Source organism: Anser anser (assembly GCF_964211835.1).
Source record: "Anser anser genome assembly, chromosome: 9".
Classification (NCBI taxonomy): domain Eukaryota; kingdom Metazoa; phylum Chordata; class Aves; order Anseriformes; family Anatidae; genus Anser; species Anser anser.
Window position 1 is genome coordinate 18,391,087 of NC_139729.1, and position 14,117 is coordinate 18,405,203.

Below are 14,117 nucleotides of genomic sequence, written 5' to 3' on the forward strand. Positions count from 1 at the left end.
AACCCGAGGCAGGTGTTGGAGCAGTGAATACACCTGGCAGTGGCGGTGACTTTGGGACAAACCCTGCGTCTTGCCCTCAGGGAAGACTTGGTGCTCACAAGGGCTCCCTGCTGGACAGGCTGGGTGTCCTACCTGCCGCAGGTAAGGAGCTGGGTCTGGCTGTCCAACAAGGTGACCGAGTCCCGTGTTTTGCTGCTTGCCTGCGTGTTGCTGCTTGTCAAAACCAGGAGATTTCCGGGCCCAACGCTACCGTTGGTGCCTAGAAAGTCCTGTCATGCTCTGTTGCCAGGAGTCTGTCAAGCCTGACGGTCTCATAACTGCTCACCGGTGTGTCTTCCAGCTGAGCAGTTTCACTCTGAATGCAGCCACCCACAAAAAGCTTTGAGTCACTTTTTTCCCCCCTTGATGGGAAAGAGAACTTTTTCCCTGAAATGGATGAAAGAAACGAAAGAGTGGGAGTTGGGAGCTTTGGTTTTCTGACTCTTCTCTTCCCAAGGGTTGCACCGGCCAGAGGTAGTGGGCTGGGGGGCACTGGGAGATCACCAGGGTGCTGGTCGCAGGAAGCTCTGGTGGTGCCCAGCACCCACAGTATGGATTTAGCACCTACATTCTGCCATCCCCTGCCCATCCCTGGTCTTGTGTTCAGCTACTCTTGCTGTCACCTCGGGCTGGCTCTTCCCAATCTGTGTTCACTGTGCTGGTTTCTCTGTATGGCCTGCGTGCACAGCCCCGTGTCTTACTTGTTCTGGAGTTGGTTTTCTGGCTTCTGTGTTTGGCCAAATAAATGCAAAGTCATTTTATTCATTGCGTGCCAGGTCCCTTTTGCTGTTCTAGCCCAGCCAGCTCTCGTCGTGGCCTCCTCACGTGCTGTCTTAGCAGTGGTTGGAGGGAGAAGGGGCTTCAGTGGGGGGTGCTGGGCACCTCATCAGCCCCAGCCCCCTGTGAGCCCTGCGCCATGGCTCTGCTGCCCTGGGCTCCGTCCTCCCACGATCTGAGCCCAGTGACCAACGCAAGACCCACGTACAGAGTTACCTTTATTCAGTGCAAGACAAGAGGCCCCCCCCGGGGCTGGATGGCAGCTTCGCAGCTCCCTCTGGCTCATGGCCTTCAGGTTTCGGACCCTGTCACCCTCCGCTGACGCGCCCTTTCCCCCTCTGCTGCCTTTGCTCCCAGCAGCTTCCCAGGGCCGCAGGAGGAGGAGGAGACAGCTGTGCAGGGAGGGCAGCACCCCGGGCTCTGCCCCTCGCACCCTCCTGTGCTCCCCGCTGCTCACGCCTTGGCGTTGCTGCTGACGGGCGTGATGTTGAAGGGCTGGTAGCCCGGCTTGTCATCCTGCTTGCGGTAGTATATCCGCGTCACCACGGCCAGGATGAAGGTTTGCGGGATTAACAGCTGCATGTTCATCTCTGAAAGCGAGAAACGGAGACGGGTTGGTCGAAGATGCCTTCACTGACCGCGTCCATTCCCTGCTGCGTGCTGGAGGTGCTTGGCCAGGAGCGAGCGATCTGCTCCCGCGTCTCCCGACTTACGCTGCGACCTGGCCTTGGAGGAGAAGGGCGGCGAGCAGGCGATGTTGCCGTTGTTGGCCAGGATACTGAAGATGGCGGGCTGCAGCGCTGTCAGGACGAGGAGAACCTGCAAACACAACACCCCCGGTGAGAGGACACCATCCCCGCCCGCAGCTGGACCTGGGTCTCGTCCACCAGCAGCTCCTGTCCCTGCACACCTCCAGCCTGCGCTGCAAATTGCTCCTTGTGCTCAGGCTTACCTGGAAGCAGGTGAACTTGGCCTTGATGTTCTGCTCCGTCAGATGCAGCCGGGCCTGCCGGAAGAGGATGCCCAGAGCCCAGAGCCCGAAGAGGGTGGAGGCACCGACGACGGTGTTGATCCAGAGCGCCACGCTCTCCGCCGAGATCTGGGGGGGGCAGGAAATGGGGCTGGGCTGCCGGAGCCGCTGACTGCGAGGCTGGGGCTGCGGTGGGGCTCCCCCTCTCGCACGTCACCCTGCCCGTCCCCGCGCTGCGGCACTCACATCAGCGGGGTTGTAGTTCCCGTCAGCAGACAGCACCAGCCCCAGGAAGACGGCGGCCGTCCTCAAGAAGGCGTACTGGAAAGTCCCCAGCATCAGCAACCGCAGCTTGCTCCTGGCACGGGGAGAGAGGTCGGTGGCGTCCCGGGGTCCCCTGCCTGGGGCCTCCTCCTCTGCCCCAGCAGAAGCAGGGGGTGAAGCCCCTGCCCCAGCCCTCCCTCACCTGCTCATGGTGATTCGGGGCAGGCAGGGGCAGCAGCAGCAGCAGGGCCCGGTGTTGAGCACCATGGGCACGTCCTTCAGGGTGCTGAGCACCGCCTCCTTGCCCCCAAAGCCCTCCACCATGACCAGCATCAGGAGGTAGAAGCAGATGGCGAAGTACCTGGGGAGGAGGAGGATGATGAGGGACAGAGGCGCTCAGGTCCCGCGGGCTCCCCGGCCCCACCGCCCCGGGGCAGGCACTACTCACATCGTGGTCGCCATCTCCACCACCATCATGGAGCGCGGGATCCACAGCCCGAAGCAGCTGAACACGGCCACGACCTGGGGGAAGACGTGGGCATGGCACGCAGCCGCTCCCCATCCCCGGGGGGGGCTCAGACCCCTCGGGTGCCCCTGGTGCTGCCCCCCCACCGCCCCCATCCCCAGCTCACCGTGGGGGCCGAGCTGCTCCAGCGGAGGGTCTTCATCTTGATGGGGCAGCGGATCTTGTGGGTGAGGTAGATGGCCTCTTCCACGTAGATGGCGACCGACACCAGCGTCAGGATGGTGGCCAGGCCCATGATGGAGAGTTGGACCATGTCCAGCTCTGCCAGGGAGGGGTGAGAAATGGGTTCGGTCAAATCCTGTTGCGTGTCCCTCCCCAGAGCCACCGCAGCAGGGTGCTGCCCCCAGCCCACCTCCGGGTCCCTTTTGGCACAGCGCTGGAAGCCACTCGCTGTGTCCTTGGTGGATCTGGCAGTGCCGGAGCCGGTGCTTTGGTCCCCCCCCCATCCCATGTCACCCACCCGCTGCTCCCCTCACTGCTCTCTTCCACCACCACCACCCCCTGGGCAGGGCTCTGGGGTGGGAGCTGAGACCCCAGCAGCACCCCATGGCCTCCCCCCTTCTTGTCCCTGCCTCATCCCCGCCCCACTCCCCGGGGGGACACGAGGAGGGTCCCCCCGCACCGCCCGCTCCCCCCACTCACCCTGCAGCAGCTGCCGGGAGGTGGGCGGCAGGGAGAAGCAGGCTGCCGGCACGCTGAAGTTGGTTATCAGCATCTCCACCAGCGAGCGGGGGAACCTGCGGAGAAGGGGAGCTCTGCCAGGGACACGGGGACACCCAACCCCATTGGGTCCCCCTGCCTCGCCCCCCCACCTGCCTCCCTTCCTTTAACCCAAAATCCTGCACCGAAAAGCAGCTGCAAAGCGTCCCAGCAGCACGGGGGGTTCCCCACAACCCACCTGGGGTCATCCGCCAGCTCCAGGGTGGGCTCCATCCTGCCCCGCTGCTCCCCGGCTCTGTCCCAGCGGCTGCGGGGCTGCTCGGCGCCGCCTGCCTCCGCGTCCCCTCCCCGATCCTACGCGGGGTCAGAGTCCCCAGGGCAGGGACCTCGGGGAGGCTTCGGCGCCTCGTTCAAGTTTAACCAGCTCCGGGCGCTCATTGGCGAGCCCCCGCGCCCTGCCAGCCCCACAGACACCTCGGCCGCCCGGTTATCGACCCAGGAGGAGCGGCCGACCGCGTGCCATCGCGCCTGCGTGTCCCCAAAACCCGGGGCGCAGGGCCCTGCGATGGCGTGACACCGCCTGCCCGCCCCTTGGGGCACCCCACGGATGGGTTTGGGGTGGGGGGGTCCCCACGGTGCTGGGGTCCCCGTGCGTCCTCCTGTCCCCTCTGCGGAGGTGGCTGGATGGGACCTGGTGCCACCATGCCTGCCACCTTCCGTCCGTCCTTCCCGGCAGTGGCACCTGCCCTGCTCGCATGGCAGCACGGGGCTGGGCCCTGCTGGGAGCAGATCCCATGACGCTAGAGGGCAGGGCCAGCCCTGCTCAGCACCACGGCTCAGCACCCAGTGTCAGTGCCGGCACCCGGGGTGAAGTCCCGGTGCCCTCCCAGCACCCCAAGGCTCTGGTTTGCGCTGGGACCTCAGATGTCTTCAAGCCCCTCTCCCTCTGCCCTCAGGCAGGGGGGGTCCCGCAGGAGCCAGGGTGGCACCTGCACCCCAAAAGGGTCCCCAGCACCCTGCCGCGGGAGCAGGATGCTGCGGTTGCCGTGGGCCTGGGGTTCCGGGGGGATGCTGGGGTTGCCGTGGGAGTGGAATGGGGTTGCTGGGCTGCGGCCAGGAGAAGGGGATGCAGTCCGCCCAGCGAGGCCGTGGCCAAGGCCTCGCAGCTGCCCAGCCCACCATGGAGCTCTTCATCCCCCTTCACTTCACCATCCTCCTGTGCCTGTGCTTGCTGCTCTTGGGCCCGTAAGTCGCCCCACAGCAGCGGTCCGAGCCCCATCCTGCCGACACGGGGCAACAGAGCCGCCCTTCCACGTCGGCATCCTGCAGACGTTAGAGCCGGGCATCAGCTCTGACATCCCCGAGCTGCATCGTCTCCCGTGCCCACCGCCCACCCCAAGCAGCCCCTGGGCCTGGGCACCCCACTGCCCGCTCGGCCCCAAGCTGCCCTCGCTCCCGCCGCAGGTGCAGCTGGCTGGCTCTGCACGTCCTGCTGCTGGTCCCCATCTCCAGCACCATCTTCGTGATCCTCATCCTGCCTGTCACCAGCCTCGTCCTGCTCAGCGTTGCCTACCTGGAGCTCCCCCAGCCAGGTGAGGCGCCCGGATGGGTGGGGGATACGGGAGCAGGGGGCTGGGGGGAGCAGCGTCCCCATCGTGTCACCCGCACCAGGGGCCTGGGAGGACGCGCTGGAGCAGAGGCTCTGTGGCACAGCGAGATGGCAGCGCTGGCGCAGTTGCCAGCGTCCCCGCTGGCGACGCATCGTCTGCTGCCCTCACTGCAACGGCTACGTGAAGGTGAGGGACGCGGGGTGCCCGAGGTGCCACGCACACCCAGCGCTGCCCACCCCGCGCCACAGCCCCACTGACCACATCCCGCACCCTTGTCCCTACGCACCGCGCACCCCGTGCATCCTGTGCCCTCTCTGCACCTCGCGTGCCCAGCCCTGTGCACTCCGTCACCCCTTGCACACTCAGCACCGTGCTCATGACCCTCGGTGCCCCCGACCCCATCGGCGTGCACAGGAGCTGCCCCCTGCCACCGGCACCCCTCCGCCACACCAGTTCAACCGGCATTGCCCGGGCCTGGGAAAACACATCAGCTCCCGCAACAGCTGCTGGCCCTGACGGTCGCTGTGCGCTGTGTCACGACTGTCCTGCTGTCCTGCGTCACCTGCCCGGTGCTCAGCCCCCTGAGCCCATTGCCCTGGGGAAGAGCTGCACGTATCCTTGGCCCGGAGAGGCAGAGCCCTGCCCTGACGTGCACGCACACGTGTTGCACGCCCCGCGGTGCCGCCCGGGCTGGCACATGCTGGAGCCTGTTCCCCTTGCTGCACGTAGCCCCAGGGCCAGCAGCGGGGCTGGGTGCCCTCTGCACAGCACAACCACGGCTCCTGGTCCCTGACTGCCTCTGCAGCATCGTGGCGACCTTCCTCAGCGCTCCTGCTCGTGTCCTGGGTCCCCTGCGTCACCTGAGCGCAGCACACACCGAGGGGCCAGGTACAGCCACAGGGTGCCCCCACCAGGCTCCGTCACCCCCGTGTCCCCACAGCCACCCTTCTCCCCGCAGGCTGCTGCTGCAGGCAAAGGCAGGCAGGACGGGCAGGAGCCAAAGGCAGGTGAGCATCCACCTCCTGGCACAGGCAGGACCAGGCGAGGTTTTGGGCCAGCCCCATCACCTCAAACCCAGCCAGGGCACTCCTCACAGCCCCAGGATGCTGTAGGGCTGACCAGCTCCCCTGAGGACTGCACTGGGATTCCCCTTTCCTGCCAAAAAAATCCCTTAGGTGGAGAAGGAGAACGGAGCACCCAGCAGAGCCGCTCACGCCACTGGGCCCTGGTAATTTAAGGCTCAGGGAACCCCCAGTGCCACGGGCATCACGGTGGGTGTTGTGCTCCGAGGAGCTGCTGGAGGGGGCACGTTGTGCTGGCAAACCCTCTCTGCTTGGTTAGCTTTTTCTTTCTTTAAACAAAACTGTTTGACCTTTGAAACCCTGCCCAAAAAAGCCAATCGGACCCCTCTCAGCGCGTCTGCATCGCCCACGCGGCTGCTTTGTCAGCGTTCCCCGATACTTGGAAAAGCTCTGGAAATGCAAATATTTGCATGGGGTTTGGGGATGGTTTTCCGCCCATCTCTAACTGCCCGGGGCTGCGGACGGAGCAGCTGGCCCAGCTCCTGGGGAGCCCACGGGGGGCAGCAGCTGTGCTTGTCCCCGGGGGCTGCGTGCCACCGGCCCCTGGCTTCCTGGTGGCCAGGCCAGGTGGCCTGGCTGCTTGTCCCAGCTGATGTCCCTCGCAGAGCCCTGCTGAGAGCTGTCAGGAGGCCGAAATGTTCTTCTCTCCCTGCTCTCCTTTTCCACCCAGCGCCTAGGGGTGTGGCGGATGGCAGGGACGCCAAGGAGTGAACATGTCCCGCTGCACCCGCACCGGCTCCCCGCACCGTCCCGCACACCGAGGGACGCGCGCTGCTCCAGCACCCGGCCTTCAGGCTGAGCTCCGTCTGCACAAATAGGCAATAAACATCTTCACCCCAAGCTCTCCTGCCCAGGACTCTGCTCTGTGCTGTCACTGTGTCAGCCACGCAGCCCCGGTACCCCCCGTGCCAGGGTTTTAGGGGGAGCTGGTGACCCTGCTCAGCCCCCCCCGGCGTGCCGGCAGCACCCCACGGAGACGCTGGAAGCAGGAGGGTGGACGCGGCTTAAGAGAAACAAATAAAGCGTGGCGGTGGCCGGACTTGAGAAAGGGACAGGAAAGCCTTTCCCAGGGCGCCGGCCCCGCCTGGCCTCCCCCGCACCCCATGAGCATCGCCAAGAGGAAACTCGACGGCGAGAGGCCGGGGGGCCGGATCCTGCGGGTGGCAAGGCGAGGCGAGGCTCCGTTTGCCGTTGCATGCCCTGCTGCAACGCGACGCCAGAGCTCCTGGCATTGGCACGCTCGCTGCCAGGTTGTGGGGGGGGACACCAGGACGGAGTCCTGGCCCCGAGAGCATCGCCGTGCAATGGTCAGAGCGGTGCCCCCGGGGCTGGCCCCAGCACAGGAGGGATGGGGCTGTGTCCCCCTGGCCCCGGGGCTGCAGCCGCCCCGCTGATAGCGCCGCAGGGGAGCCCTGCCCGCGGCTGGCCCGCAGATAAGCGCGGTGTGCGCCCCACCGATTGCCCCTGGAAGGAGGCGGCCGGCGGGGCGGGAGCGGCCGTCCCCGGGAGATAGGGCTGGGAGGGAGCCGAGCTGCACGGCAGGAGGTGGGGACCCCCTGGCAGAGCAGCAGCCCCCCCCCACCTCAGATCACCCTTTCGCAGCGGGGAGCAGAGAGAAAAAAGAACAGAAAACCCCTCCTGATGCCCTGCAAGCCCCCAGGTCTCCTGCAGTCGAGGCCCTCGCCGTGCCTCGTTTTCCCCGTCTGTAAAAAGACAAGCGATGCCTGCGGCAGGAGAGCAGAGTCAGCTCATTGCTCTGCTCTGGTGCCAGGGGAGAGCCCGTGCCACGCGTTATTTGTAGCCGGGGCTGGCATTTCAGGCAGGCACACGCTGCCCATCAAGGTCACCGGGACCGGGAGGGGGGGGGGGAGAATGGGGAGGGAAGGGGGGGCGCAGGCGCAGCCAGCGGTGCCGCCGCACCCATCCTCGGTGTCCCCGTCCCCAGCGCTCAGCTCAGGTGAAATGAAAGAAATGTTTGACCGAGCATGCCGTCACAGGAAAGCCGTACATATCCGTACAGAAGCGTGTCTACATGACTTTATATAATATGCAGGGGCCTCACGCAGCATGTATATGCCCCGGGGGTGTGCCCCCGAGGCAGGCACGGCACGGCCCCGCCGGCCGGTTATCGACCCGGCCCCAGCCTCAATCACGCTTCCCAAAGCAGTGCTCCACGAGGCACCGGCCGTGCTGCTCCTGCCCCGAGGTTCCCTGTCCCTGTTCCCTGTTCCCACCGCACGTTCAGTGTGTCAATATTTTTGTTGTCTCCTGGCCGGAGGAGTCTGTCGGGAGAGGAGATGGATGGCGGGAGGAGGAAGGGGAGCCCATCACGGCTGGGGAGAAGCCGGGCGGTCGCTGGCACCAACCTCCCCGGCTCCGTCTTCTGCTGAGCAGCTCCGGGCTCCCTTTTTTCTTTGCTTTTCCTCCCAGCAGAACCACGTCCAGCGGTGCCATGCTCGGCCGGAGCGGAAGCGGCCGAACGGCAGGGCCTGACAGGGCGGGCGGGGGCTTTGTCACCTTCAAAGGGGACGAAGGGACAGCGTCGGTCCCCAGCCCGCCCGCGGGATCCTGAGGAAGCGCCGCAGTCAACACGCTCGGGCGCTGCTTCCTCCCCGCGCCCAGCATCTGCTCCAGCACCGGCCGCTCAACCACGGCGGGTTCCTGCAGCCGGCCCCCGCATGAAAAGGCACCTTGTTTGAAAACAGAGGGGCTTTTTTCTCCTGCGGCCACCTAAAACACCGCGCGTCACTGCTGATGTTTGCACTTTGAGAGTGACGAGGTAAAAGCACACTGTGCGTGGGCTCCGGGCGTTTTCTTTGGTCGGGAGTTTATTTTCCTACCCGTCTGCCTCTTGCGAGGAGCTCGCAGGTGAAAATGCTGAGGCTCTGAAAAAGGCACACCTCAAACCCCAAACCGTTCTGCCGGGGAGCCAGCACACACACACACACACGCTGCGTGTCTGTGAAAGAGGAGCGCTGCTCCTGCCCACCCTGCCCCGTCTGTCCCGCGGGGACGCCGCACCAGCAGTGGGGAGCGGGCACCCAGCCCCGACAGCGCTGCTGCGTGCGCGTGTCGTGAGCACCGGGACTCCTTCCGTCGGACGTGGGGAGGTGGAAAACATCCCGAGTGCTGCGCAGCGGGAACCAAGGCAAACGCCTGCCTTCCTTCCCCTGCCGTCACTTTCCGCAGGTGCCGGGCAAGCCTGGCCGCCCGCACCCACCCGCTGCGGCGCTGGCGGGCGGGCAAGAATTTCCTCGCTGCCCCATAAATCCTCGCTTTGTGCCTGCAGGCAAAGCGGGCACGGCAGCACCCTGCGCCGAGGAGGCGGGTCGGGGAGGGGTGGGTGCACCCGGAGGTGCGTGGGCGCACGCACGTAGGTGTGTATGCGCCCGTACTTGCAGGGATGGACGTGTGGGTGCGGGCGCGTGGCACAGCCCTGCCCCTCCTGGGGACCGGGAGGACACCCGGCACCGCTCGCCCTGGGTGCTGCTGCCCTGCGCCGGGGGTGGGCGCCCGCCCCGGGGGGGCTCGGAGCAGCGCATCCAAGCAGGGAGCAGGACCCTGCTCCTCCGTGAGCAGTGCTGGCTGCGCGGCATCGGTGCACGCCCCTGTCATAAATGGAGCAGCTGCTCTGAGCAGCTGGGACGTGCACGAGCAAAGGAGGGCACTTTCACAAGGCACGCAGCCGATAAAACCCGCAACTGCACCCGGCCGGCTGCAGGGGAGGCAGGGGAAGGAGCCCGGGAGGTGCCTGCGCCCACAAGTGGGCTCAGCAGCCCCCGGGGCCGCTCCTGAGCCGGGCTGTGCTAAAGGAGAGGCCAGCGCTGGGCACGGCCCCTGTGGCCATTTCTTTACGGGCCAAGGATGACTAAAAATCAGGAGGTCAGAGCACCAGACCGCTCACCGCTGGGGGAAGGCGGAAGGGAGAAGGGGGGTTGTTTCCATTGGCTTTGGAGTGTTTTTTTTTCGTTGCTTCAACTTTCAGGCCGCGTCGAGACAAAAATACGTGCTGACATATTTTTTTTTTTTCCCTAGGGTAAAGTCAGCTTTTCCCACCGAGCAGGGTCCTGCCCTGCTGTGCGTGCGTCCCAGGGGAAGGCTGCAGGACAGGCGAGGCTGCGCTGGCTGCAGACATTTGCCTTCAGCACCCCGTCCCTCGGAGAACGTGCACTGGGCCGGCGCCCAAGGGCTGTTGCAGGGCAGAACAGCACACCCTGGAAGGTCAGCGATTTGGCCGGGCAGCGGGGCCGCTTATCTCAGGTTTTCCAGCGGCATGCCCCTTCTCCAGCCAAAGATTTGCCCTTGAGGTGCCGACCGGCTTTGCATGCCCGGGGAAAACAGCACGGCAGGCTCCTGCGTGCAGCGGTCACGGCGAGAGCGGGCCGAGCCAGCGCCCTGCACCGGGGACACCGGGTGCCAGGAGCCAGAGCAAGCCCCCTGGTCGGAGGCACCACGTTGGACCAGCCAGGTTGCTAAGAAACCCACAAATAAACCCGCAAATAAACCCGCAAACAAACCCGCAAACAAACCCGCAAACAAACCTACCAACAAGCCCCGCGGCTCGCCCGGGCCCCAGCACAGGCAGGCAGGCAGGCAGGCAGCCAGCAGCAGGTTTCGCAGCCGCAGATAAGGGGCAATTAGCAGGAAAGAAGAAAGCTCCCCCTCTCCCTGCTAATCCCATCCCAATTAAAGCCCCCTCTCTGCTTTCGAATACTGCTCCGAGAGATTAATCCTGCCTAAAACGAGGCTTTTCCAGCAGGCTGACAGGACAAAGCAAAAGCTCCGATCGCAAAAAGCCGCAGGCGCCTGCCTGGGGAGCGTTCAAGTCCCCCGACTACAGCTTCGGAAGCAGCAAAGCCAGCGGGGCCAAGAAGCCCTGCGATCAGAAAGCTGCACAAAGGCACAAAGGCTCTGCCCGGCCCCGCTCAGCTGCTCCCAGCCTCCTGGGGCCAGCCCCGCGGGTTACAGCAGCTTCCCCGGCGCAGAAGTCAAGGGGACTTCTCCCCAGGCCCCTTGGGGACAATTTTCCTCGGCAGAGCCAGCCGGCAGTGCACAACAGGCTGCAGTTTCCCCCTCTGTTGTTTTTATTTCCCCCCTTCGGGCTCCTCTTTTGCCAATAAATGCATGAAAAAAACGAGAAACAGAGCAGCGGGCAGGTCTAATCTCCGGAGCCAACGCGCTCCCTTATCTCGGCGGGGCTGCGTCGGGCAGGGTGGCTGTGCCGTCCCCGCGGTGCAGCGAGCGCAGGCACTGCAGAGCAAATCAGAGGGGAAACTTTTCCGGGCTTTCCAGCCCCTTCCCAGGCCCTTTTGGGAGCACGGGAATAAACAAGGAGGGACTTTCGCAGGACTGATGCCGGCAGAGAGGCTCAGCTGGTGTAGCAGGACCCCACGAGCAGGCTGGGATGCCGGGGTGGTGGTGCAGGGGGTGGCAGGTGCTGAGCACCTCCGTGGCTTTTCCAGGACTCAGCCCACCGAATCCGCAAGGGAATAAAAGAAATACAAAGCTCCCAGCTGTGGCAATTGCAGGTTGAGGACAAGTGAAACGGCGCACAAGGCACTTCGGAAAAGGACCCAGACGCCTGCCCGGAGATGTGGGGAAGTGGGGAAGAGAGGGGCAGTGTGCTGCGCTCGAGATACAATCAGCCAGGGCCAGAACAAAGAGGGACCGAGGGAGCTCATGAGAAACCCGTGATGTGGAGCCTGGGGGCTGTATCCCGGCCCCGTGCCTGCCCTCTCCCCACTGCTGCCTTTTCCCTTTCCGCTTCCCACCGCTCCAGCCCCCTGGCCAGCCGGGGCCAGACCCGCGGCGATCAAACACGGGGGCTGCTGGGGAGCCGCGAGCGCGAGACGGGGCCTTTGATGTGCCCCGGGACGGCCGCGCTGCGTCCCCCTGCTTTTCAAAGCCCCGTCCTCGGCTATTGTGCTCACATCCTGAGCTTGTTTGCGCACTTGTCGGGGGGCCCCCAGCCCCGCAGCCCCCCTGCGGGTGCCTGGCTCTGTCGGACCACGGCCCCGAGCAGCAGATAAGCGCAGCCGGGCTCGCTCTGGGGGCAGAGCTGCTATCGGGGCCGCGGCGAGCAGCGGTGTGCCGCCGTGCAGCCGCCCAGATAGCGGGCACGCTGCCGCGCTGACCCCACGGCACTGGTGGCTCTGGGTCAACGACTGCTCTCACTCCAGCTGCCCACCGCACCGCCGTCTGTTGGCGAGGGCCGTATCAGCCCCCTGCACACCGGGGATTTGTCCTAGTGCCATTGCTGTCCCCTCGGGAAGGGCCAAGAGTCCTGCCAAAAGGTTTAACTGGCCCCTGGCAAGCAGCACGGTGGTAGCAAGCCCCGCCAGCCCTGCTTCCTTCCTTCGGCAATCTCCGGAGGGCTTGGGTGCCTCGTGGGAAGACGGAGGTCTCTTGGAGGGGTCTGTAGCTTCGTGAGGGTCCCCGGCCGCTCGGCGCTCTGCGGGGCCAGCCGAGGACAATGAGCCAGGCCGGAGCCAGGTGTTTCCCCGGGAAGGACGCAAAGACAAATTTGTTTCAAAGGGAAGACGGGGCTGCGGCCAGCTCTCAGCGCTACCTGCCATGTCTCCACTCCCTCCAGCGCCTCTTCCTGGCCTCTGCTGCAGGAAGGTGGGCTGCAGATCCCCTCCCAGATACCGGTGCTGCCGGGCTCCCTCTTTTGCACGGAGCATTTCGAAAGGTCAGAAGGAAATGGCGAAACCACAAGGCCACCTCCTAGGAGATGGAGACACTCTTTGCCAAAGTCTGGGATATCACACTTGCAGCTGGGAAGGAGACAGGAGCAGGCAGGGCAGGGTCTTTCTGGCAGGGCAGGATGTGGGTTGCAGCACAGTTCCCAAAACTGCAAAAACGTGGATTTACCAACTCCCTTGGGACCTACAACAGCTGACTGCAGCCTGGTGCAGGCTGTGAGCCGAGCAGGGAGCACAGCCAATGCACTGCTCCAATCTGCTGCCAGAAAGGCAGGAGCTGGCACTGCCGGGAAAGCAGCCCGTAGGCAGGGCAGATTGAAGCCTTTCCTGTCTCCTCAGAGTCCACCATGTCTCCGGGGACTTTTGCCCTCAGCCCCGCGCTCGGCTGCAGCGCCTCTGGTTTGGCACCAAGCTCCTGCACTTTGTCCCTGGCTTTTCCATCCTTCCAGATTAAAAAGCCACAGTGCTTCCAGTATTTCTTGATATAAAAGTACTCGAGTCACCTCCCAGTCGTTTTTGATAAGCGGCTCACAGAGCACAGGGCATCCCCAACCTGGTTATCTCTGGGGCTTTTGTTTTCCCCCTGCTTTGTAACTGCCACCGCCAAAATGTGGGTAGCGCAGCTGGTCACGCAAGCATCAGCCGTGCCATAAAGCTGAAGTGAAACCGTGTTTTTGCTCCCACGTTTCGGTCGCATGTTTGGCCATTCGTCCAGCAGGAGGGACACGGTCACGTTGTGGGGTATTGCACAAGGGACTGGGGAATCATTTGAGTCTAAGTCAGGCGACGCACGAGCCCCTCGGAGTTTCGACAAACACCTCCTAAAAACACCAGGGCCAAGCTGCCATGAGGAGGAACGCCCTGGTGGAAGCTGGACCGGGATTAAACTGCTCTCGGGTACCACGTTGCATCTGCAGCATGCAACATTTTAAGGCCAGCACTAGCTAAGTTGCAAAGATATCCGTGTTTCTAATGTCAGCTTTCTCCCCTCTTCCGGGCAGGCGTAAAAATGGGGAACTGCTGAGCATGTGGCCAGAGATGTGAGAGGGAACAGAAAACACCTGCAGCTGGTATGTGCCAAGGCAGGTTGGGGCTGGCACCGCGCAGCACGCCGCGCCTCCTCCGGAATGGAGGCGGCAGCCAACGGAGGCCACGGAGAGACGTAAATCAATGGCTGCTTTTCAGCATCGCTCCTCTGTCTCTGAACCTGCTTCTGTGTACTCGCAGCGTGCCGAGTGCTGTGCACACCAGCACAGGCGCTGCCAGGAGGTGAAGTTTTGTGGGGCGCCGGAAAGCCCGGTTGTACAAAAGGGAACAGCTCCGGAGGCCTCCAGTGGTTTGGATGGGTTGCACATAGGCGAAAACCTGCCTGGAGTGAAACTGCAGGAAAGGCCCTTCTCTGGGCCTTAGGGCAATGCTGCCGTTTAACAGGTCTTGTCCTCTCCACGACGGGTGCCTCATCCTTCCCTGAAGGTGATACGATGA

The 14,117-nt window shown here is 64.3% G+C and overlaps 2 protein-coding genes across 11 annotated transcripts; one reads left to right on the forward strand and one right to left on the reverse strand.

Moving 5' to 3' along the window:
• Positions 1 to 1,021: 1,021 nt before the first annotated feature.
• SLC51A (solute carrier family 51 member A) lies at positions 1,022 to 3,651 on the reverse strand. Its single transcript, XM_083847798.1, has 9 exons — positions 3,475 to 3,651; positions 3,219 to 3,313; positions 2,683 to 2,837; positions 2,499 to 2,572; positions 2,253 to 2,411; positions 2,033 to 2,144; positions 1,769 to 1,915; positions 1,530 to 1,635; positions 1,022 to 1,406 (listed from the first exon to the last, which is right to left on the reverse strand). Exons 1-9 carry the CDS (start codon positions 3,507 to 3,509, stop codon positions 1,270 to 1,272), a joined length of 1,020 nt encoding a protein of 339 aa, XP_083703924.1. The 5' UTR covers positions 3,510 to 3,651; the 3' UTR covers positions 1,022 to 1,269.
• Positions 2,028 to 10,100, forward strand: LOC310903842 (uncharacterized protein). 10 transcript variants are annotated; one of them, XR_014587855.1, is made up of 6 exons: positions 2,028 to 2,161; positions 4,701 to 4,828; positions 4,908 to 5,032; positions 5,576 to 5,853; positions 6,599 to 9,810; positions 9,964 to 10,100. XR_014587855.1 is itself a non-coding variant. In XM_083847801.1 (5 exons), the coding sequence occupies exons 1-5, from the start codon at positions 4,330 to 4,332 to the stop codon at positions 6,081 to 6,083; spliced, it is 516 nt and encodes a 171-aa protein (XP_083703927.1). In that variant the 5' UTR covers positions 3,834 to 4,329; the 3' UTR covers positions 6,084 to 6,766. The 10 variants fall into 10 exon arrangements, 4 of the variants coding, with proteins under 4 accessions (XP_083703927.1, XP_083703928.1, XP_083703925.1 ...); XR_014587856.1 differs by having other exon boundaries at positions 6,599 to 9,305; positions 9,964 to 10,097; XR_014587860.1 differs by lacking the exons at positions 2,028 to 2,161; positions 9,964 to 10,100 and adding an exon at positions 3,834 to 4,481 and having other exon boundaries at positions 6,599 to 6,766.
• The last annotated feature ends 4,017 nt before the right edge of the window (positions 10,101 to 14,117 follow it).

What these genes read in the sequence shown, in the direction of transcription:
- LOC310903842 (XM_083847799.1), top strand. Translation starts at nt 4,330, where the DNA reads ATGGGGTTGCTGGGCTGCGGCCAGGAGAAGGGGATGCAGTCCGCCCAG. An exon ending in TGCTTGCTGCTCTTGGGCCC is followed by an intron (nt 4,482 to 4,700) that starts GTAAGTCGCCCC and finishes CTCCCGCCGCAG; the next exon opens with GTGCAGCTGGCTGGCTCTGC. An exon ending in CCTGGAGCTCCCCCAGCCAG is followed by an intron (nt 4,829 to 4,907) that starts GTGAGGCGCCCG and finishes CACCCGCACCAG; the next exon opens with GGGCCTGGGAGGACGCGCTG.
- SLC51A (XM_083847798.1), bottom strand. Translation starts at nt 3,509, where the DNA reads ATGGAGCCCACCCTGGAGCTGGCGGATGACCCCAG. An exon ending in GAGCTGGCGGATGACCCCAG is followed by an intron (nt 3,314 to 3,474) that starts GTGGGTTGTGGG and finishes CCTTCTCCGCAG; the next exon opens with GTTCCCCCGCTCGCTGGTGG. An exon ending in CTCCCGGCAGCTGCTGCAGG is followed by an intron (nt 2,838 to 3,218) that starts GTGAGTGGGGGG and finishes CCTCCCTGGCAG; the next exon opens with AGCTGGACATGGTCCAACTC.